This window comes from Patagioenas fasciata, chromosome 2 (assembly GCF_037038585.1).
Source record: "Patagioenas fasciata isolate bPatFas1 chromosome 2, bPatFas1.hap1, whole genome shotgun sequence".
Classification (NCBI taxonomy): domain Eukaryota; kingdom Metazoa; phylum Chordata; class Aves; order Columbiformes; family Columbidae; genus Patagioenas; species Patagioenas fasciata.
The window spans coordinates 93,765,925-93,789,996 of record NC_092521.1 but is presented as its reverse complement, the minus strand read 5'-3'; the positions used below and the strand labels follow the sequence as shown (position 1 = coordinate 93,789,996).

General features: G+C 39.7%; 1 protein-coding gene across 1 annotated transcript in view; it reads left to right on the top strand.

Moving 5' to 3' along the window:
- Window positions 1-24,072, top strand: part of ELOVL2 (ELOVL fatty acid elongase 2) — a 52,803-nt gene that overhangs the window by 6,625 nt on the left and 22,106 nt on the right. The window contains 2 exon segments of the mRNA XM_065832958.2: window positions 19,899-19,962; window positions 23,594-23,781. Of these exon segments, the coding sequence (XP_065689030.1) occupies window positions 19,899-19,962; window positions 23,594-23,781 (252 nt within the window).

Below are 24,072 nucleotides of genomic sequence, written 5' to 3'. Positions count from 1 at the left end.
TACAGCTTGTGATTTCTTGGTGCTGAAACACATTTGAAGCTTGGATCAAAACCAGGCAATTTGTGCAGAGAAATAGAAAAGCTAGCATTTAAGTTTTATTCCTCTGTGAAGTACCAATAGCTTTTCAGGTCAGTGAAAAGCAATACTGAGAATCTATTCGTTTTAATGCAGTTATTTCTTCCTTACTCCTGGAGACTTTGTAAGTCTGTATTTTAATAGTATCTGCAAAAACACCTTTAAAGATAAGAGACTACATTGGAGTTATTTTGCTTACAATAACTAAAAGAAAAATTCAAAAATATTCCCCACAGCGTATCCTGGAGGAAAAAGTATCACTTTTCCCCCCTTTGCATTTACTAAATTACCAACATAACTATATATATATTTAATACTTTTTTTTTCACAAAATAATTTATTTTTCATCAAGCAGGAAGTAATTTCCTTCTATTTGCAAAACACCTTTGGGAAATGACAGAATTCAGATCAAAAAGTGCTTTAATGGAAAGATGCAAAGTTGAAATCCAAGCCAGAGAACATTGTCACCAAAACAGATGTAGAAGGGAGAAAAAACACAGCATTATCCTGTTTTTCCTCCAGGTCTGTTTTCATGAGTTAAAAGAGTGTGAGTATTTCAAAATTATGGCTCATTAAACCTAAGGCCTTGCTGAAGCTTGGTATGCATGCTGCAAGCACTCAAAAGTACTCAATGACTCCTGAGCACTCAGTAGGATAAGGAACATCTTGATCAGCTGAAAACAAACCCATACCAGGCCCTAGTCTTCAGCAAATCTGAGGGTTCATATGCTTTTGTTTCCTTTACAAAGGCATCCCCATACCCCTCAGTGCTCTTCCTGCAAATATGGATGACATTGAAAAGACATGGATACAAATGTGATTCTCAGCACTTTTTGTTGGATGCAATAGGGTGGTTATTTAAGTGATGAAGACACACTACTGTTGAAACAATGATGTCATGTAAATTAACAATACTAAGCTAAATAACAAAGCACTTGCTGCAACATGGGCACCTGTGTAGCAGAAAGAAAAGTCAGTTCATTAAACACCTATGACGCTTCATATGTCAATGTAGAATATAGAAAAGTTTTGAGAATTTGTTACCTGAAATGGTCTACACTTGACTCAATAAGCCAGTTTGGGATATATTTTAATCAACATTCAGTTGATCAGATCTTCAGGTTAATACTGCAAGTAACTGAGTCTAAATTACAAAGCAGCAATGTGCATAGTCACAATGAAGGAAGGGTTCCGTTCAGTTAGAGCCCTCAAATAACACAGTACTTAGACCTAGCTGGGAAACGTACCAAAGAACATCTTCAGACATCACCTCCTGGTTTCTTCCTTAGCATCTTCCTGAAACAAATAATTTCCCATATATAGATTTTTCTTAAAAACTAGGAATAATTGCATTTCTTTTATTTTATTTGCTTACTCAACTCTCATGGCTATCACAGATTTGCTCACATTCTGTGATACCATATTTACAGATTGCACAGTCTTAAACACAGATCTTTATTTCTTACTATAGTCTGTTTTCCACAGGAAAGTCTCTTGTTGCTGCTTTTTTTGTTTGTTTGTTTTGGTAGCACCTTAATTATTCTCCATTTTATTTAAGAACTGGATTTACCATAATTACCTTTGCCATTTCTGTCAGACAACACACTTTGCTGGAAAACATTTATTGTGTGTCTGGTAGTTAGTTTTCCTTCCTTTCTTTGGAGGAGGAGGAGGATAGAACCTTCCCATTTTATCTGTCTTCAAGGATATCCATAGTTTTACTTACATCAGCTGCAGGTGCCATCAATGATAATTCTAACTTGTCCTGTAAAACAAATGCACTTGTTACATTTACTTGTAAGAAATTGCCATCTCTTCAAATAGTTATTCCCAACAACACACATTTAATGCAAATGAAACCATAGTAAAACTAAAGATACTTGGAGCATCATCTTCACTTATTAGAAACTGGAGCTTGTGAGGATATTCATTTTCTGGAGAAAGGTACTTGATCAGTGCCTGCGATGTATTTATCCGGTCTCAGATGGTTCAAGCTGATCTTGCCAGCAACTCTGTTTTCCTATTGACAACAGTCTGTCCACTACAGGGCAGCACTGAAACTCATCAATACTTAACCATGAAGGGAAAACAATATTTTTCCACATGATCTCTATCTTTCCAATGGCTGTTTGCTCTAAGAATCAATTAATAATTAAATCAGTCCACACAGGTGTGGCAGTCACTGTAGTGCAGCACTCTTGTGTAGATGATGCCACATGGAATTCCCAACTTCAATGACACTTGATTTTACAGGCCAGCTTAGGCTGATCCTATCAGATTATCTCCTGGAATGATGAAGAAAGCTGTGTGAAAAGCTTTCTACCAAGGAAGTCCATCTTCTAATACTAGACATAATCAAGAAAACACAAAAGGTATTGCAAGACCAGCATACCCACTAAAGCAGTGAATGTCTTTCAGCTGTGCTTTCTTTCCATAATATTAAATATTGTGACATGCTTAACCCTTGAAATTTTTCTAGTTTTACTTTTCTTCTTTGAATCAGCAGCTACTTGTAAGTGAAGTCTAGCATCAAACCAATAAATTAGAAGATAAATGGTTTTTAAAACTGAGTAGTTTGAAATCTGTTTAAGTTTTATGTACAGATCTTAGATTTTATAAGCACATATTTTGACTGACCTAAAACCTCAGGTTTCTTTCCCAAAGTCAATTATACTCAAAACTAATTGAAAAGCTTCCTGTACTGAGTTTTTTACCTGCATTCCTCACACAGCAGTTAGACTGTTTTGTACATGGGTAGTGACCTCAAAGTGAAATTGAAAGGCTTTGCATGTGTTGGAAGATTAAGGCTGAAACCTTAGAGGCTTGGATCTGGTCTCTCTAATCCACAGCAGCATGCTACAAACACCTTCTGCTCTTCCATTCTTTTTTCTTCCCCTTTTTCCACTTACATCCCTATAAATAGTTCAGGAAAGGGTCTGCGTATTTGGGCAGCAACTAGGCAAGAAATGGTGTAGCAACCTACTGCAAAACAAGAGCAACCCATTTCTCTAATAGGCAAATAAACATAACCAGATTTCCTTCACCTAGATTATAAGATCAAATCTACAAATTGAATGTTGTAACTCTTAAGGCTGTGACTAAAGCAGGCTACAGTGTGACCTGTCTTATCAAATACAGGGCAATGGATAGAAAGCACACATACACATTAACCTGCAGTGCGAAGTTACTTCGCCAGATTCCTTCATTCCAAGTTGTGAAGAGAAATTAAAATACAAGGGATCCACTCCTGGCAGTGGGTCTGGTGAGTCTGGCGAAGTGAACCATGGCACCCATGTGGAGCTCTGCTAGTCCCTTCAGCAGCCAGCACAGCATATACCTATAGGTGTTGGCTTATAATTATACAATGAACCCACCCACTTGTAAGTCTCCTGCTTCTTCCAGGTCCATTCCCATGTGACAAGGCAAGTGGGACATGTCCTGTTCTATACCTTTTACATTCAATAACATGAGCAGTTTATACACACGTGTATATATATTGAGGTAGATTTTGACACATCGTGCCTTTGGGAAAGTGGTTAGTCCAGTCCCACTAAATGTTCATATGTACAATTTTTCACAAAGGAAATATAGATGGGCAGAATTAATCTCAGTAGCTTTATCCCAGGATTAAATAAGACATTTAATAGAGGGTTTGGGAAACAAAGCAAACATGTAGGCATTACTGTAGATTTGGTTTCTGCGGTTTTTAATCCCACTTTGTTCCTTCCTGGGTTTTCTGACTTTACAGAGGTCAGTAATAATCTTAAATTACAGGTATTCTTTTAAAATATCATTCTAGTTTTACAGTGGCAGGGAAAACATTACTTTAACCTCTACAGCAGGGGTATCAAACTCCTTTTCAGTGGGGCTCACATCAGCCTTGCGGTTACCCTCAAAGGGCCGAATGTAATTTCAGGACTGCATAAATGTAGGAGTAGTTATATTTATGCAATCCTAAAAATACATTCGGCCCTTTGAAGGCAACTGTGAGGCTGATGTGGCCCCCAGTGAAGATGAGTTTGACAGCCCTGCTCTGGAGCGTGTGAATTTATGAAAACAAGAACTCGGTGTTTTAGCTCAGTAAACATGCAGGACAGAAGGAGTTTGGTTTCGGAGCTCTATACTAAAGAATTTACTGCAAAAGCCAGCCAAGGATTTGAAAATCTGTCTGCTCCTGTTCCAGCTGCACCAGCAGATGAGATTACCACTCCCAGTCACACAGCACCATCCCTTTGCTGCAGGTCACTGTCCTGCATGACACCTCACACCAGCTTAGCATAACTTATTTTAAGAGGTCCTATTTGGATAGTTTCAACTAACCAGAGTCACTTTAACAGAACTACAGAGCAGTCGTACAACCAGCATCATCAGGAGGCCTGAGGTGGTGTTCCCAGCCCAAAGGAAGCCAACTCTCCAGCCACCACAGCAACTCTCAGGGTACCTAAAACACAACAGCTCTCTAGCTTAGATTTGGAGCTTATTTATGTCTAGTAAGCTGTTCAGTGCATTTCAATAACTGCATCAAGTGGAGATGGTTTTGCTCGTGAGGATGAAAGTGTTTTCAGGATAATTACTGTTTTCTGGAAAACTAAGGTATCCTGTGCTACAATGTCTATGTTCTCCTAGAAGTGTTTATACTTAAAACATTATTCTGTACACATTCAGTAGCTATGGCAATTTTAAAATACTTCAGGAGGATGAAATTAACAGTAGTGAACTTCAGAAATTCAGAATACATTGATTATAAATACAGTACACAGTTACTTTATGTAAACAAAACGTGGTGCATCTCATCCACTTTCTTACATAAAGTACCTGTAGCATTATATATATATTAGAAGCCCCTTTTACCTCATATGTCTTGACTAGGTGAATTAGTTGTTGGTTTGAAACAGGTATTAATGACATATATATATATATATATATATATAGTTGTCAGTTTTTCCAACAGATCTCAGAGTCTTTCTTTTTGTTATATGCTTCACAGGCTGTATTGAATCTTCTAACACTGTTGTCCTTAGCAAAAGTATGTCTGTAAAGGGAATTAGCATTGCAGGAAAAAGGTCTTAATTAAGCAGTCAATTAGTTAATATTTTGCAAGTTCAGTTTCTGACTTATAGTTTTTTGAAGGGCAACTGACAGCTGTCTGTCAAAGACTGTAAGATATAGAGAAAAACCTAACACTTTATTTTCTTGTTTATATTTTTCTATTTTATTTTAACTTAATTTACTGTATTTTTAAAAAAAGGACCCCACAGCCCTACTTTTATGTCTGCCCAGAGGAACTAGACTCCTGCCTTGTCCCCCACAGAGCAGGCAAGAGCCCCACAGCCCTGGTACGAGCTGTTAAAGAAAGTCAGGCAAAACTGTTCTGTCAGGGAGAACCTCAGTAAGGGAACAACACGTTTTAGAAAATTCTTTTTTTGATCCTCCCTGTCTGTAACAGGAGGAGCAAGCAGTCCCTTGCACATTAATCCCCGCCGTGGGGACACAGTGTTATGTTGCAGACGGCTGGGACGACAACCAAGAAACCTACTTTTTCAGTATAGAGTGCCCTTTGTCTCACTGGGCAGCCAGGATTGTGGGAAAACCAGAGCTCCTGCCTTTGAGGCTGGGTTTTTTTTTCAAGGTTCATTGTCCAACAAGCCATGAGATCCTGTGCAGAGGCTTAGGATCTTCTATTCATCTTAGATCTTGAAGCTTGTTACAGTAGAAAATTAAGTAGAGATTTTCACAGTACTAGAAAGGATATGTTGTCTGCTTGTCTCCGTTGCTTCCTCCAGAAAAATGGCCGAACATGTCCGCCAAGTACATAATAAAGCCCTGCAAACATTATACTAATTTAGAAAATCAGCTTCTCAGCAGCAGCAAAACCTGTCTGCAAATACTAAGGAAAACAAAAATTATCATGATGTGGCATACTAAGAAATCTGAGCTGACTTCTAAACTTGTTGCTGTAATTTTCCCCTACCTTTTCATTTACTCCCTGTCCTCCTCTTTTTACTTCATTGTATGGGTCTAAATTTAGGATGCAAGGTTTTTGCTGAAAAAACTGTGGAGTTGCACACACAGCACATATTGGGCAGATGCTGTAAACCCAGGCACATCTCTGGGGAATATTCTGTTCCAAAAGCAAATCATCTGGTAAATCTAAAGCCTTAAAAGAGTAATCATTCTCCCTTGCTCTGGTAGGATTATTTCCTCATGCTTCTCAAAGTGCAGCTGGCTGTCTTGCCCTTATATAATGAGAAGTGATACACTGCTTCTTCATTATGGAGTTTGGTTAGGCATCCTTTACCACGCTGAGTTGTTTGGAAGCAGGTATGTTAAGCTGAGAAGGCTTTCAGTTGCTGATGTAAAATTAATTCTGATACTGATCTGTCTTCCCAACCCCTTGTAAAGTCAACAAGAGGTGAACAGATCATTAAAGAAGCAACCATAACACAATTAACCTCTCTGTAAAAAAACTCATTGAAGTTATTTTCTTGTAACTTAAGGACCTTCTTGTTCCAAGTAAAACTTTCTCTTATTCAAGCCCGGACTGGTTCCCAAAGATTGTTGCTTTGCCTGAGAAAGTGATTTATTCACTCAGGCTATTATTTATTATTTATCTACCCTTTCATTTTTGACTAATTTCCTTTTCATGTACTCCCTCACAGTCATACAGTCTTGTCACATCATCACTTCAAGGAAATATGCTCCATCTCAGGTCATACTATCATTTTAAATGATTGTTAGAGCAAAGGAAAAACAAGGTCAATAATTGCTACCATTTTCTTGGGAACTGACAGGCCACATCTAAGGTCTCCCTAGAGAAATCTTCTTTAGTTACAACCTAAGCTGTTGTTCCCCTGTGTAGCAGGTAGAATTGAGCAGGATTACTTTTAAAAGGATTGCACTGATCTGCTTTGGTGACAGTTTTGTTTTGAAATTCTGATAACAAGCAGAAGGATGGATTATAAAGATACAGTTCTTGGGAGTATACACAATTGACACATACTGCAAATTGGGCTGCAACAGTCACCCTGCCTTTCTGCTTTTCTTTTAAGGCCATATGAGTTCTATTTTGAGCACTGCCATTGCTGTATTTTATTTTAGTGATTACTTAATATGATTATAAAGACCAGAGCAAAAACAGCTTGGAAATTCATAGAACGAAAATCCTGTAAGCAGTGACTCTAGAAAGAGAATTTTTCATCCTGGAGACAATGCAACCACTCAGCCTTTTACAATATAAAACAATTTTAAAATGTGTAATAGGCTGGATGCTTTCAAGTACTTAAATTATAAATAGATTTTTGGAAACCAAGTGAATATTAATTGGCTCTTAAATCACTTTCATACTATCCCATAAAACTGTAGTGCAAAAAACCTTTCAAATTCCTTCTCCTTGTACTTAAAAAAGAATAAACAGCTGATCAATTTTGTAAGAGCAATTTACCTCATGATGATATATCATCTGGCAGTACCATGGCTGATGAAATAAGACTTACCTTATTTTATGTAAGAAATTAAAATTTTCTATGACTCCTGGCAGGTTGAACAGTCTAGAAAAAACAGAATTATGTCTGAAATAGCTCTATTACTTACAATGTTCTTATAAAACATTGTTCTGCATCTTAGGGCTTACTCACCTTTGATGTTGATGGTGCTTTAGCCTGATTTAAGTCCTGATAGAAGCTATAAAGCAGATATTTCTCCACGTAGGTCCTCATTCCCATGTATGGAATGAGGGTGTATAACATGGAGCAGGACTACAAAACAGAGTGAAAAGAGACCTCTTGTTAAACAGATCTAGAAATCCCAAAGCAGAAAGAACCTAAATATTAGTGCTGCTTCTCCAGAAGCACAAAGCCTGGAGTATGTTGGCTCCCCAGCTGAAAACAGCTTAAACTCCCATTTCCTAAAGGAGTACAACATCAACCAACAACTAGTAAGTCTTGAGAGAAGAGCATTTCTCCAGAGCCTCCTGGGTGCAAAGGCCTGCCATGCAGGATTGAGGTGCTCACAAAATGCCTGCTTATGATGGCAACCCCCAAAGCCAGGGAACCTGGTTTCAGGAGTTTTACACCTAGTAAAACGGTGAACTTGTCATGGTTTAGCCCCAGCCAGCAACTAAGCACCACACAGACACTTGTTCACTACCTCTTGCTGGGATGGGGGAGAGAATCAGGAAGGTAAAAGTGAGAAGCCTTGTGGGTTGAGATAAAGACAGTTTAATAGGCAAAGGAAAAGCCCTGTGCACAAGCAAAGCAAAACAAAGGATTGATTCACCACTTCCCATGGGCATGCAGGTGTTCAGCCATCTCCAGGACAGACGGGCTCCAGCACGTGTAATGGTGACTTGGGAAGACAAACTCCATTAACTCCAAATGTCCTCCCTCTCTTCTTCCCCTGGCTTTTATTACTGAACATGACATCATATGGTCTGGAATATCCCTTTGGTTAGTTGGGGTCAGCTGCTCCAGCTGTGCCTCCTCCCAACCTCTCGTGCACCCCAAACCTACTTACTGGCTGATTGGAGCAAGGACCTGAGACAGCCTTGACTCTGTGTAAGCATTGCTTAGCAATAGCTAAAATATCTCCGTGTTATCAATGCTGTTTCCAGCACAAATCCAAAACATAGCCCCATGCTAGCTACTATGAAGAAAACCAACTCTATTCCAGCCAAAACCAGCACAATAACTCACTCTGCAAATAGAACCACGCTAAAGAAATACATGCTGAGTTTCTGTTTTTCTTCACGTTATTGTAAATTTAGCAGCACAAGGCAGAACTCGCTGTTCTGCATCCCTGCAACTAGAATCCTACATTTTCAGAGAGACATGATAACTATGATAGTTTGTGAAGCCTTAAAGTATCAAGAATTAAAACGCAGTCTTTTGGAAAGGGGGGAAAAAAAAGGGGGGGGGGGGTGCATTTTTTGTTAGTTAGGGATAATGAAAACATACACACAAAGCTTTTACAGTTTGATCTTCATGTTATATGACTCTATTTAGGAAGGTGAATGCTGGGAAAACCCAAAAGTAAATTTGAATTTTTTTCCTTTCATTGCATTGGGTTATCATATATTGCATTTCCTAAAACCACCTCAAGAACAGTAAAATTTCGTCATTCCATAAGCTTTTGTTTTAAAGAACCATCACAGCAGCAAGGGTTGCTTACAGATTCACACTTGTAAAAACCAAGAAAAACAGCGCTGAGGGTAGATGTTGTAGCTACAGGTAAAGATGAGATAGATTACAGCTGACATGGGGTATGCATCTGAACTGTGGTTGTGGCTGTAAGCAGGATTGAGTGAGGGCATGTTGTGTGAAAGACTAAGCATAGTTGGCCTCCTTGGATCAGTCTCCCAGCCTGAGGTGATGAGGTGAAGCCTTGCCTGGAGCACAGGAACCTCCTGGAGCAGGTGTGTGCCCCATTCTGCTCCAGGACCAACCACTGCAGGCAAAGAAGCCAAGCCGAAGAGATACTTTCCTTTCTACTCCATCAGAGGTGAATCGCAGAGAGGACAGGTTCACTGATAACAAGAGGTCTCTGTTGCACAGAAATCAAAGGTGTTTAACCTCTGAGAGAAGCATGTGCTCTACATGGATGGCTTTGGTATGTCCTGCTAGCTGTAAGCACTGAGCACATTAACCCAGAGCCTGTGTTTGTTGCTGTGCTTCTCACTCCCCCACCAGAGGGAACGCTGCAGCTGCACAGCCCTGCATGTGTGTTTTTCCCACTATGAGTGACTTAAGCATTGCTGTAAACTGAGCCAAGATGCAGAAGGGAGACAGGGAAACATGCTGCTTCTCCCGTCACTGAGCCCTCTTCTGTTCCTAGCACCCCTCTCCACTCCAGACGGATGGTGCCATTTGTATTAAACACAGTGGTGAAGGTGCATCACCACCACCAGCAAGTTGCATCAGGCACCCATTTCAGCCCACATGAAGAGAGGGAGACCCTTGCACAGTGCATGCTCTTTTGGGAGGCAATGAGAAAACTCACCAAAGGGCAAGGGGGTATGAGTGCCATGTGGGCAGCATAGCAAAGGTTCTGCCTTTAGTAGGCCACCGTTTCTCTTAATGGTCTCTGTGAATAAAGCTCTGAGAGCCGTAAGATGCCCAAGCAGGGGGTTGTTAAGAGAACTCTGTCCCCCTGCTCTTATGTAGGTGACCCGAACTGGCACTCCACAGAGGAGTATGTGGAAGTTTCTCAACATTCAAGCCACAAAAGTCATGTGCTTCCCTTTCACCAGAAGAAAAGCACTTTTATTTTAAAAACTGAACACAGGAACAGATACTGAAGGATGGGTTTGGTTTTCTGCTACTAGCCACTTAGCAGAAATGGGAATTAATTCAAGGCAGGCCTGAGGCAAGCCCTTCTGACCACACTCTTTTCTGTGGAAGTCTCTCGATCTGCCCATGGAAGCTGTTGGTTTGGTACTCTCTGCTCTTTCTCCACCCTGGGCAATGAGGAAGGATATTTTCTGGGTCCAGAGTTCCTATTGCTTTAATATTTCAGTCTGGTTTGTGGGGAAAGACACTGACAAAAAGTATCACCAGCACAAGTGGAATGGCATAAAGGTGGCATTATTCACCAGAGATACATGAAGACCACAGGGAAACTTGGTTTAGGTGCACATTAGTCAAAAGACCAGTTTCTAACTCCCCAAAGAACAGAGGGATATTATCAAGAGGAAAGACTTCTGCTGAACTGTTGCAATCAACTCTAGGAGGGCAGAGACCATTTTGAGTATGAGCTTGGGATTTGTGAAATGATGAAGAAAGCACTATGAAATACTATTGCTGAACATTCAGAGAGCAGCTGGTGGGAGAAACTAATTTAAGAGTGTCACACTTCCCTACAGCAGGGTATAGTGAGGACCTCCTGCCTGCCTGTACTCCAAGGAAAGTGTAGAAGCTTTCAAGACTGCTTCTGCTTAAATATATGGTGGCCACACCTTTAAACATTCAGGGCACAAACAAACCCTTTCTCTTCAAAGATCTCAGCACACTGGGACTCACAGACAAGCTGTGGGAAGCAGCACATATAACTCCACTCTCCTCACTATCAGGCAGCATAAGGATAAGAAGAGATCTGATAACAAATTGCTTTTCCCTATAGAATTAGCCTGAGACTCAGTAGTTTACATAGTGTCAGTGAAACCACTATGCAGGGTGCCTTTGGAACCCAGCAATACCCACCCCGCCCCCCACATCCCCCCAGCTCAAAAAGAAAAAAAAATAGCAGGAGAAAATAAGGGGTAGAAGGGATTCCCTGTACAGCAAATCCCTAACATCAACCCCTGCAGTCTGCCACAGGGCACAGGCATGAGGAGAACGTGAATCTACAGTATGGGACGACATGCTATTGTCCTTATTTTCAAACACGAACAGGCACAAATGTTGCAGTTCTCAACCCAGAGTGGAGCAAGGAATATTTTTTCTGAATCCTCTTCATGGATCTCACAGAGATATTCTTGTTCATTTTAAGATTTTTTTCCATAAGCCCAGGCTTACTGAAGACAGCTTTCAGTAAGGGTAATTAATGAACAAAATATGAACTAGTTTGGGGTTTTTGTTTGGGTTTTTTTGTGGGTTTTTGTTTTAAAAAATGAGATGGAAGTAGCAGTTTGAGTGATTTTTTTTCTGTAGGTGAAGCACAACGGCTTTGAAAATAAAAATACAGCAAATGACTAAGTTGAAGCAAACCAAGAAAACAAACAGATAAGCTGGCATTTATGCTTTGAAGTGCCATTTTTCTGGATTCCTTTTCAAAACTGCAGTTTAAATCTGACCCACCTCAGCATCATGAGACTAGATTTTTGCTTGGTTGAAGCACATATGCTAAGAAGCTATGAAGCCCTCCAAAAATGCTGGCAAAGCAGAGGTGGATGTGAAATAAGAACTAGAGACTGCAGCAGGCTGTTCTCTTTATTCTTTCAGTCATTTAATTGCTTTTTCATAGTACCTATGCCCAAAATTTAGAGCCCAACTGTCACGTGATGTTGGAGTCTCCTAAATTCTTGAGACATTACTGTTTTCAGTTGTAACAGCACCTGTATTTTTGCATGTAACTAAACTTGCCTAAGCAACTAAATCCTTAGAATGCCCATGAGCCATGCCTTCCTTGCCCTCCCTCCCCTGTGGGACATGGTTTTCTAAGCCTAGATTTCAGATTGCTTCATACAGTCCAAAACTAAGTACTTGTGGTCCCACCAAACCCACCACCTTACCATTACCACTAATTCAATGCATACAGCCTTCACCTCTTGTATGGGAGACGAAGCTTCAAACTGCTCTTCTCCCTAACTTGAACTCGTATCTCACATCTTTTTATCATTTCCTTAATTACTTGAGCTGGCACATCGTCCTAAGTTTCTGAGCATAGTCAGCCATCACTAGCATCAAAGAAAAGGGAAAAATTGAAACTGAAGTCGTCCATCTCAATGTCTGGATTCTAGTCCCTGCTCAGATGTACACTGAAGTATTTATTGGGGAGACAAGAGCTGCAGTTGAAGAAATGAAGAAAAGTTATTAATGAGTTAACTGCTAGTCTAAGGCTCAGGGCAGATGGAGGATACAAGCTGAAAGCCCACGGACAGATTAGACAGAGGGCAGGCATGGACACCGGTACCACAGGACCACATGACATGCTGGCTGCTGCTTCTACACAGGTTCCACTTTCTTATCTGGGCTGTTTTTGCAAGGAGAAAGGCTTCTGTAGGTACCCAGCTCCAGAGACAGTCAGTGCCTGCAAGTTGCAAGCAAAGGGAGGCAGCTGGCTGTTTAGGTACCACCCTGCAGAAAGGGAGCTCCCACACCCTTTCCCAGCCCATCTGTCTGCACAGCATAGGAAGCCGGGTACTCAGGTCTTCTACCTTGCATAAGGAGCTTGGGACCACAGAGCCCATCAAGACACCTTAGCATCACACAGCACAACACTACACCCCAGACACCTTTGAAGATTTAACTCTTCCTTGCAAGATATGTTCAAGTAGAAAGAGCACAGAACTAAAAAACAGGACAAAATTGAAGAAATTCAGTTTACCTGTGTAAGTAGCATCTTTTAGCATGCTCCTGGTAACTTAGGCAAGTCAAATGTTCTGCTTCAGGCTTGGTGCAGATAATGCTGCCAGCCTACTGCTTTCTTGCAGGTATTGCTAAACCACATGGTAAAATTCTCTGAATAACAATATAGTAAGAGAACCTTTAGACACAAGTGCCCTGACTTCAAAATTACAGGAATATAGCAAAAAAAACAACAACTTACCTCTTTCAATGTCAATCCACCTAGACCAGGGGTGTCAAACTCATTTTCACGGGACGGCCACATCAGCCTCACAGTTGCCTTCAAAGGGCCAAACATAACAAGACTGTATAAATATCACTACTCCTACATTTATACAGTCCTAAAATTATATTTGGCCTTTTGAAGGCAATAGGAAGGCTGAGACGGCTCCCAGTGAAAATGAGTTTGACACCCCTAACCTAGACAGTCCAAATGTAGTAACTGCTGAAGATAAAACTTCTGGCTACATTTACCTGTGTCTTTGCATGCCTACTAAACTTCACATCCTTCCATTCATTTTTCATATCAGAAATTACTAACCAGTCTTTTTATTGAGGAAGCCACTGAAAAACAGCATTTTCTTGCAGGTAGGGTAACCTGAGCAGCTACCAAAGCAAAATCTGCAAGCTTTCCTTTGCAGCTACCTTCTCCTTTTTATTTTTTCACCCTCAGTAACACCAGCATCAACTCAGCTTTCTCTACAGTGACTAAATCAGCACAGGAGAAGGTGTTCAGCACTTCTGGCTATAATCACTGTTCAGACAGCTGCTCTCAACCCCCTCTAGAAAAAAACAGCTGGTTTGATGAATCAGCTCCCCCACCAACTTACTCTGCCAGATAACAGGCAGGCCTGCAAGCTCCCAGCCTTGCATAAGATGCCAACCTGCAGTCAGTAGTTTCCAAATACATGCAAAAATATCCCTCAGCTGCAAAAATCTTGCCCTTTTTTGTCACAAAAAGTGCAGAATTTGGTAATATCAACTGGAAAAGGCCCAGACCTTTGCATGTAGCATGCAAGCTTTAGCAGCAGAATAGAGCATATATTGTGTGAGAAAAATATTAGGAATGAAATTTAATCTGGATGAAAAACATTAAAAATCAAATAAATTGCTTCCAGAACAGATATGGCCTTTACTGAACTCTTACAGATAAACTGTGTGTTTCTCAAGTATCAACAGTGCTATTCTTTGTTACCTTCAGAGCTGCTCTTGAAGCCTTTTAAATAATTTGCTGACCAGAATAACATCTTTTTCTCCTGGAGTGCTTACAGTTTATCGTGAAAACTTTCACAAGAAAGGAAATAGAAAGATAAATATATGAATTCATTTTTTATTTTCTGTGCTAAAGTGGGATCAGGATCAGCCTTTTTTTTTTTTTTCTTCATTATACTGTGTTTTTCATACAGAGATTTTTGCCTTAAATGAAAACATCTTGTACAACTTGCATTTTCAAAACCGAAGAGATAGATCTCTCTTCTCTTGGAACCCATAATAACTGTATGTTTAGATGGAGTCATTGGTGTTCTTTCTATTAGCTATTCTAGGTTTTCTTCTGCAAAATAGGAGCATTACCGAACATTGTTCACATATTATCTGGGCACCTCACTGGACCGAGACCACTAGCAGACCTTCCCTTGCTGCAGTACTACTTAGCTTCAGTCCTGCCACACCAAATTACATGCCTTCATAGGACAAATCCAGTTACAAAAGTCTGTTGGCTTCACAATACTGCTTATTGGGAAGGAATCAGGCAGTGAGATTGTTACACTAGCAAAAACATTCCGCATGGATGCATCTTACATTGGCAAATGAGCCCTTCAGGCAGCCCAGTTTGTTTTTAAAAGACGGACCCAATTTCAAAGCAGTATATTTCACTATGGCAACATGTTACAATTGTACAAAAATTTACAAAACAAAAAAAAAAAAAATGAAACCCTATGCCCTGCCCTTTTAAGTGATCAGAGTTTCATTCATGGGTAGTTCATGGTTGCAGAGATACAGTAATTTCAAATTTGGTCCATCTTTTTGAAACACCCTGTAATGTCCCAGAACATGGGACACAGACATATCAAATAAGCAGTCCAGTTTCTGTTTCTTGAAACAGTTAATCTGAGATGCTAAGAAAGAAGATCTGAAATAATGTCTCTTCTAGCTAATTTCCTTCCTTCCTTCCCTGTGCATCCATCGGACATAGCAGCAGTCTCATCCCCTAGCTAGCTGTCTATATCATAAGCTCACTCCAGCTTGTTCTTGCTCTCAGTGAGATTATCCAGCAATGAGTTTCATATATTAATTATAAATTACATGAAGTAACAGTTTAATATCAACTTCTGGATGTCCTGCCTCCCAATTTCATTTACTATCCCCTTTGTTCTAATGACACAAGACATAGCAAACTCTGGGCACCTTTCTGCCTTCAGCTTCATATTTCTCCACTGCTTTCTTTAAGTACTGTTATACACATATTCCTCCTACAGATATAACACACAAATCATAGAAGATAAAGATGACAAAAATCCTAGAAATTGGTCTAAAACAATCTGTTGCTAAGTTGTCCCCTATTGTACGTCTTTGTTCCAGATTAATTTTAAATGCTCCAAACAATAAAAAAGCTAAACAAATAATTTTGTGAACAGTCATGCCACAGTCCTGAGATTTATCTTTGGCTTCCCTTTGTTACATTTCACCCCCTATTTCAGCCATTCTGGAGACAGCACTACAGTTTTCCAATACTACTTTAATATTTGTGTGTTTAAATATATGCAGGCATCTAAAATGAGTTTTTTTAAACACGCTGGTAAATTCACATTAATTCCAGTACTGCTCAGTCACTAACTATTTACAGAGCAGAACTCTTCAAGCAATTAAGGAAAAGTTGCCATCTAAATAATAAAAATCACCATACAGTTAATATATGTATTTTCTATCATGGTTGTTTAAAATATCACATCAGCTTCCAGGAGCTCTATCGGAGAGCAGAGGCTGGCATCCATTTCTGTTTTTTGTTTGAAGCCTGAAATAAGATTTCTTTTTGTACAGAGTGTTATAATTTCTATATAGCTGTGTAAGAACAAGGAACAAATTATCTTGGGTTTTTGAGATACTAAATGACATTCAAGGTTTTTGCATGGAAAAAACTTCACTAATACAAAAGGTTTCCAGATAGAATAGGTAAGATTGAATGTAGCTTACTCGTTTGTGGGACGTGTACTTCAGAAAGCCATTTAAAATCCACAAAATCAAATGAATAACCTCACAAACACACCTCATAATGTATGCCTATATTTAATAATTGCTTTTTGTTTGCCTTTTAATCACAGTATTGTTGGTACTTTATGAAGTAAAGTACTGCTGCATACACACCCAGATCAGAAAACCCTGGTATTGCCATCTCTGAACTTCAAGGAGCCTTTGATTTTAGAATATCCATCCTTAGACTAACACAAGTTATGAAAACCTCATGCATGTGGGCAAATTCTCCTCCTGGACCTCAGACTTTCAGTGGTTTCCCCAATCTGTTGGTGGCCATTTCTGGTCCCAAGTGATCAAACAAGTTACTTTGGCTATAAGCTCCTTGCTTCTAGACTGTGGTATTAGTTCCCTAAGGTAGTGGTTGGGAGATTTTTTTAAGATTCTCACTGGGAACAATAGTTGACAGGGACATGTCCACCCACTTGCTTCTGTAAAAGAAAGGAGATTTTCATGCTTACATTGGATCCAGTAGCCTGGTTTTTATAGCTATATGAAGATTAACTTAAACCACTTGAGGCAGTGTTTTCAGGGGGCGGTAGATAATCCTTAAAGATCATTGGTATTGTGACAAATCAAAGGTATTGTGATACTTGCACTGTTTAAATACCATGTGCATAATTTTTGCACAGCTTATACTTTTACTAAAACTATTAGGAAACCACTAGACATTGGTCTCTCAGTGAAGCCCAGCACTAACAAAGATACATAAACAAAGAAAGAGAAGTTATATTTTCCGTACCTTTTGACTTCGAAATAGTGCTTTAAGTGCAATCAGAATGAAAACAGTAATTCACATATGCACACCATGCTACTTATTCACTTGTTTCAATTGCAAAATGTTGAAACTCATTAGAGATCTCTCTATTGCTTTAGCATCATTGGCTTTATGCTCCCTCCTTATGTTTCTAAGGTCTTTTTCATAGGTGTAGGCAAATAGATCTTCCACAAATCTGTCTGAAATCCTGTCAAACTGCTAGCATTGCCAATACTGAGAGCAATGGCCTGTAAAACAGAAGTAAAACCATGAAATACACATTAATCTTTAGCCTTGTAACTCAAATACCTGCATTGATAAAGGCTGTTACAGTGATTTGCCAGAGAGGAGTTGCCTGAGTACATAGTTTTATTCAGGCTTTTTAAATTTGCTTTTCTTCAGAAATACAACAGATCATGTTGAACAAGACATTTGCATCTAGTTTGCCAGAGGTGCTATTAAGGACATGCCCTAAACCCCAGAAATATGGTATGGTCTCTTGTAGTGGTGTTGACAGGAAGGTGACAAGACTAGTCAAACAAAATGACCTTTCTTTTTTAAAGCAAGATTATTTTTTCTCCAAAATACTAGTATTAGGTATATAAACAAGTGTATTTTCTTTAACAACCTTGTACATCTATTTCTCATAATCTCTGGTTTTGTTTCTGTAAACTAAGATAAGCTGTAAAAAAGCCAAAAAGGAGGTAAATACTGGGACATTCTTAAGAGGTATATTTGTTTCTTCTGCTGCACCTCCTAGAAAAAATTCTATTCTCAAATTAAAAATGAAAGCAAACCAGCCACCAAATAGACCTGGTGCTAATTAAGAGAGACTAGAGCATGGTTGGGAGCTGCTACAAATCCCCACTCTGTCATTTAAGCACATTCATGAGGAGGCAGATTTAACTTTAGACTGGCTCATCTATTCAGCGTGATGTCTGCTCATCCTAGCCAGGTGTAAGAGGTCAGCTATCACAAGTTGCATCAAAATGGTAACCTATGAAAAAAGCAATCTCGGTATATTTTGCAGACAACACCAAGTTGGGTGCAAGTGCTGATCTGCTTGAGGGTAGGAAGGCTCTACAGGAGGATCTGGATGAGCTGAATAGATGGATCAAGGCTGATTGTATGAGGTTCAACAGGGACAAATGCCAGGTCCTGCACTTGGGTCACAACAACCCCAGGCAGCGCTACAGGCTCGGGAAAAAGTGTCTGGAAAGCTACCTGGAGGAAAAGAACATGGGAGTGTTGGTTGACAGACAGCTGAACATGAGCCAGAAGTGTGCCCAGGTGGCCAAAAAGACCAACAGCATCCTGGCTTGCATCAAGAATAGCATAACTAGCAGGACTAGGGAAGCGATCATACCACTGTACTTGGTGCTGCTGAGGCCACACCTTAAATCGTGTGTTCAGTTTTGGGCCCCTCACTACAGGAAAGACACTGGGGTGCTGGAGAGAGTTCAGAGAAGGGCAATGATGGTGGTCAGGGGTCTGGAGCACAAGACTGAGGGAGCTGGGGCTGTTTAGCCTGGAGAAAAGGAGGCTGAAGGGGGACCTGATCGCTGTCTACAACTACCTGAAAGGAGGTTGTAGCATGGAGGGGGTTGGTCTCTTCCCCCAAGTAACAAGTGATAGGATGAGAGGAAATGGCCTCAAGTTGCAATGGGACAAGGTGTAATAGTTTTAAACTAAAAGAGGGGAGATTCAGGCTAGATATTCAGAAAAAATTTTTACAGTGGGGGTGGTAAAACATTGGCATGGGTTGCCCAGAGAGGTGGTAGATGCCCCGTCCCTGGGAAGATTCAAGGCCAGGCTGGATGGGGCTCTGAGCAACCTGAACTAGTTGAAGACATCCCTGCTCATTGCAGGAGGCTTGGACTAGATGGCCTTTGAAAGTCCCTTCGAACCCAAACTATTCCATGATTCTATGATTCTATGACCTCAGGCTGTGGCAGAGCTGCTTAGGCATCGGCATGCAGGAAGTCACCACCCAGAACCGGAGTCAAAGAAGTATTTTGGAGAAGCCACCACATCTGACTGAGCAAACAACTGTGTTGATCATGACTTAGCTCCCAACTTGGTCACAAACAGACAGAAACTTGCCAAACCTGCCAGCTTAGCAGCTTCATTGACTTAGACTTCAAAGTACAATGTCTCTGTAATGTATACTTCCTCTTCCTCCCTCCCTGTGTGGCCTGAACTTCATTACTAGAGGTCTGGCTTCTCTTGCAGACATTTTTAGGAACTCAGAGACTGATATAGAGAAATCTCAGTTGGCTCACCCCAAAGGTTTCCTTCTTGAAGAGTAAAGCATCAAGATATTCAACTGAAGCTCTGTCACTAGGCTGGTTGCAATCAGGCAGTTTTGTGAAGCTTATCAAAGGAACTGCCAGGTCCTCTCTACAGAAAAAAAAAAAAAAAAAATTCAGTTGAGGAAACATTAAAAAACCAAACAGAAAAGCATGCCGATAAAAAGACATCCATCACAGATGAGTTTGGTGTGATAATTGTTCTCTTTCATTTGTAAAACCTTAAGTTCCCTTCCTAAAGATTTGTGGTTTAGACAGTTTCCAGTCTAAAGTTATCTAGACCACAGTCCAGTCTAAGTCATTTTTTTAAAGAGTTTGGTTTTATCAGTAGACATGGTGGTGTGTACTTTGGAAATGTTTGAGCATGACATGCTCTTTGCTGGTTTGTTAGGCTTGTTTAATTGTATTCTCTCTATGAGCCATGTCACATATCCTTTTTATTTTTTCTAGGAGCACCTGAAAGCTTTTGATCAGGAAGTTAATGCATTTGTGGACTATATGTTTGGTCCTCGAGGTAAGCTGGTCCACCTACAGCCCTTTTAGGAAATAATACCTATCCAAATTACCACTCAAAAATATTCTAATAAAAAGAAGCAGTCAAAATCCTATATCTGAATAATTTCTCATTGAAAAATGTGGACAAGGCAGAATCATAGTATTTGCAGGAACACACCATTATTGTAGGAAATATATCAATACACTGCATTTATAGGAAGTCAATAGATTTTTTAGTTTTAGATGTATTATCTGTAGTACAAATTAAAACAAATCGCAGATTGTATTGAAGATGAAAGAAGAAATTAAACTGATTTTTAAAAAATATTTATAAACAGGCATATGTTGTGCCTTTGTTCACTGGTATCAGCTGGCCTTTGTACAACAAATTTACCTCAATGTTTGCCTTTTAACTAGCAGACCGAGTCCTTTGAATCAGGGAACAGAAGCCAGTTATATATGCATGCCCATCAGTTACATCTCCTAAGAAGTAGTCTTACAATTTGGTGTTGGTCAATATTATTCTGGATAGGAGATTATCTGGGCTCAAAGCAAAATGAAAAACAGTGAAATAACTATATTGTTCTGCAAGAGAGCATTTTTCCAGGGTCATCTTCATCTGCAGAGTATTGTCTGCTATCACGCAAAATTAATGAATATTGAATTGCAGGAGTTAAATGTTACCTGCTTCATCTGTGAAAGAAATAGAGGTGATCAACAATAGATAGATGTTAATAAAGTTATGATAAAGTAATAAGCACTCCTTAGTTGAGTATAAACAGTAGCACGGCATTGGTGCAAAACCATCTACCCTCTGCACCTGGAAAGGGCTGAATCTGGTAAGACACCAGCTGTCCCAAGGTATAGAGAAGCCTGAATCAAAATGTCTCTAAACCTCACTGATAAAAGCCTGATACCTTTAAAGAGCTTGGGAGGCTTGCCACTCATTTCAAAGGAGCCAAGATTTCACCCCAAGGGTCTGGCACTTCACAGCCAGTGGCTTTCAATGAGCTTATTCATGGAGTGGTCAGAGCTTCTGAGTGCCTGCTCCTTCCCCTGCTCTAATCCAGCGCTTTCACACTGTAGCTTTATTCACTGCCTTGGTCTCAAATTCAGATGATGTGTGGGTTCGACACAGTAAAAATAGTCGTTTCTCCTGTTTATAGCATACTCTTATACTACTTGAACATGGAGATCAAACTGTCAGTCAACAGAAATACTTTTGATCTCTCCTTCTTCTTCTAACTTTTTCTGAAATACATGCCCTTTCCTCCCTTCCTGCCACATAAAAACCTCCTCTTCTTGTCATTCAAGGATAAATGTAAGTGGAAACAAAATAGTCACTGCCATTTATAAACCACTTTCTGCCAATAACCCCTCAAGGTACCAAGGCAGGAGTGGAAACTAATCAGTAATGGTATATGTTTTAATAACTTCTCTTGAAACGGAAATAGTATAGATCTTAAAAATACTTGACACGCTGATCTGAACAAGCACATTAGTTCTGGTTTCATATGGATCAGTCCATATTCTCGTGGCCACTCATAGCAGAGTGAAAATCTTCCAAGGAAGTACTGGGGCAGCATTTAATGGTGTTTAGTTTAATTTGCGTTCTCATCTCTTCCAATTTTTTCTCTTTGAGCAAACATGCTGTTTCGTTACCTGCTGATGCCAGTTGTCCTTTGTGCAAGTAACCTTTATGCACCAAGTGTTGCAATCCTCAGATGGGGAGACTTCTTTAGATAGCAGCCTTGCTGACATGATTGCTTTCTACATCTCCATTTAGGATAAAAATTAAATAAATTAAATTCTTATGCTCCTAAAGTATACACTAGATCAACACTCACATGCAGAACCTTTACCTGTGACTCCTATCTCCTGTTTAGAGCCTGTATGGGAGGAGAAACTGTTTGGAGCCCACATGGGAGCAGAATGCCCTCAAAAACATCCATTCCAGAGCTTCACATGTGGCTTGTGGACTTTAAGAGGGCTTCTGGGAGTGTTTTACTCTCACACTGAGGTGATCTTAAATAGGCATTGAGATCTGAAAAGAGAAAACAGACACTCTAGCTTGGTAATGTACAGCAAAGCAGGGCTACCCCAAAGAAAGGATGGTGCTCTGTCACAGATGGTTGTGCTGTTGTGACTGCTTTAATCCTACACCTCTCCTCTCCTTGAGGTTTTTGAGAGTTCAGAAGGGAGACTCAAACCAGGAGAGCACTGGACCTCCACAGTAGATTAAGTGCGGTTAAAAGTCTTTCTTGCAAAACAGCTTAAATCGCATGCAGAGCCCAAATCCAACAGGAGTGTTACAGCCTCTGTGATGGAAGCAAGGTGGCAGAGGCAGAATATATTGAGAAAGCAAGCTGATATTCGTAGACCTGTTCATAAGCACATTACTCAAATTTTCACTTTATGTATACCTGTGCATAGATGTCTCTGAAGAGATAATAGTCAGGAAGAATACAGTACACAAAAATTGTGATGGACAACAGCTTTTTAAATGCTTGGGCACATTTAGTTTGTGCATCATCCATTGCCCAGTCCTTTCCAAACTCAACACAGGTGGAAAAATTGTAAAAAGTTTTTCCATGCACTGTGAATACTTTTTCATCTGTTACGATTTTTAATATGATCTTGGTCTCTGTAAAAAATAAACTAAGTAATTTAAAACAGTTTGTAAGAACAGAAAGAACTACTGTGACCTGCACAATAGCTACTCACTGATTTACTTCTTCATGTATTTTGTAAATCATGATAGATTTAAATTAACCTTTTCGAAAAACTAGCCATGACATCCCCTGTTCTTTTCATTCATAAATGTCTGAAGGTTGTTACTGTGGAAAATTTACTCTAGGTTCTGCTTCATCTTAGGAAAAAAAGAAAAAGGAAAAGAAAACACACTCCTATTGCTCATGACATCCAGTAGCTCATAGGAAAATGAAGCTGTGCCTCCAGATTGGCAAATAGGCTTAGGCTTTGCTCATATACACTGAACTATCTGATTACTGCCAATGAGATTACTTGCGTGAATAAAGCAAGCGGGATTTGACCTTAATATTTCATTTCAGGACCGTGCAAATGGAACAGAATCTATGAGAAGGCAAGCAGTTGCCTTGACAAACATATCAAAGTAAACACCTCATTTGTTTTTCATATTGAATGTTTTTGAAAAATCCTCTCCTTGTGCAAATGTTTTCTAGCAAATGGTATATACATTCATACTTATATTACAAATGCAGAATTAAAATAATATATGAACTGGCAACTTTACATTCATACTTTGTATCTGCAAATTGTCCACTGAGCAGATTTAGGATATGATTTAATTAGATATTAAGTCAAAATATAAAAATAAATAAGCATATAGGAATGATTTATTATTTTCATTTTTTCTTTCCTATTAAAATGGGGAGATTTAAGTGACCGTAAACTATCAAGGAATTTCATACAGTTTTCACCACACATTCTCTGAATTAGTCTGCAGTTTCAGGGTGGTAAAAGCAATGAATAGAGCTCTTAATGGGAGCAGGACATGGCAGATTCCCTCTCACACTTTTAGCAGACTTTTTTCATTATGCGATCTGCCTGATTTTAGCAATACTTTACCATAGCCTTCTTAATTATCTTCTGCCTGTGTTTCTTTTCAGATACCAGGGTTAGAGGATGGTTCCTTTTGGACTCTTACCTTCCCACATTTTTCCTTACTGGAGCGTACCTACTCTTCATATGGCTGGGCAACAAGTTCATGAAGGACAGACCTCCTTTCTGTCTCAGGGTTCACCTTATTGTTTATAACCTTGGGATCACATTACTCTCCCTGTACATGCTCATAGAGGTAAGTGTTCTTCCAGGCAGTGGGGCTGAGAAAGGTGAGCAATGCACAGTTTTTACCAGAAATATCTTAGCAACAGATAGTTTTGCCAGGAAATTCAACATCACAAGCAAAGTAAATTTAAGAAAAGTCCCTTAGCAATTGAACGATGAGTTGTACTGTACTGTCTCAGCACGAATTTGAACCTGCAGCAGTCACTCAGCTCAAAAACAGGTCTATATCTTATTCTTCAGCACCCATGAGTACACCCACAGATTGGGGTTTATTTGTATGACTGTCTATGGAAAAAATTTT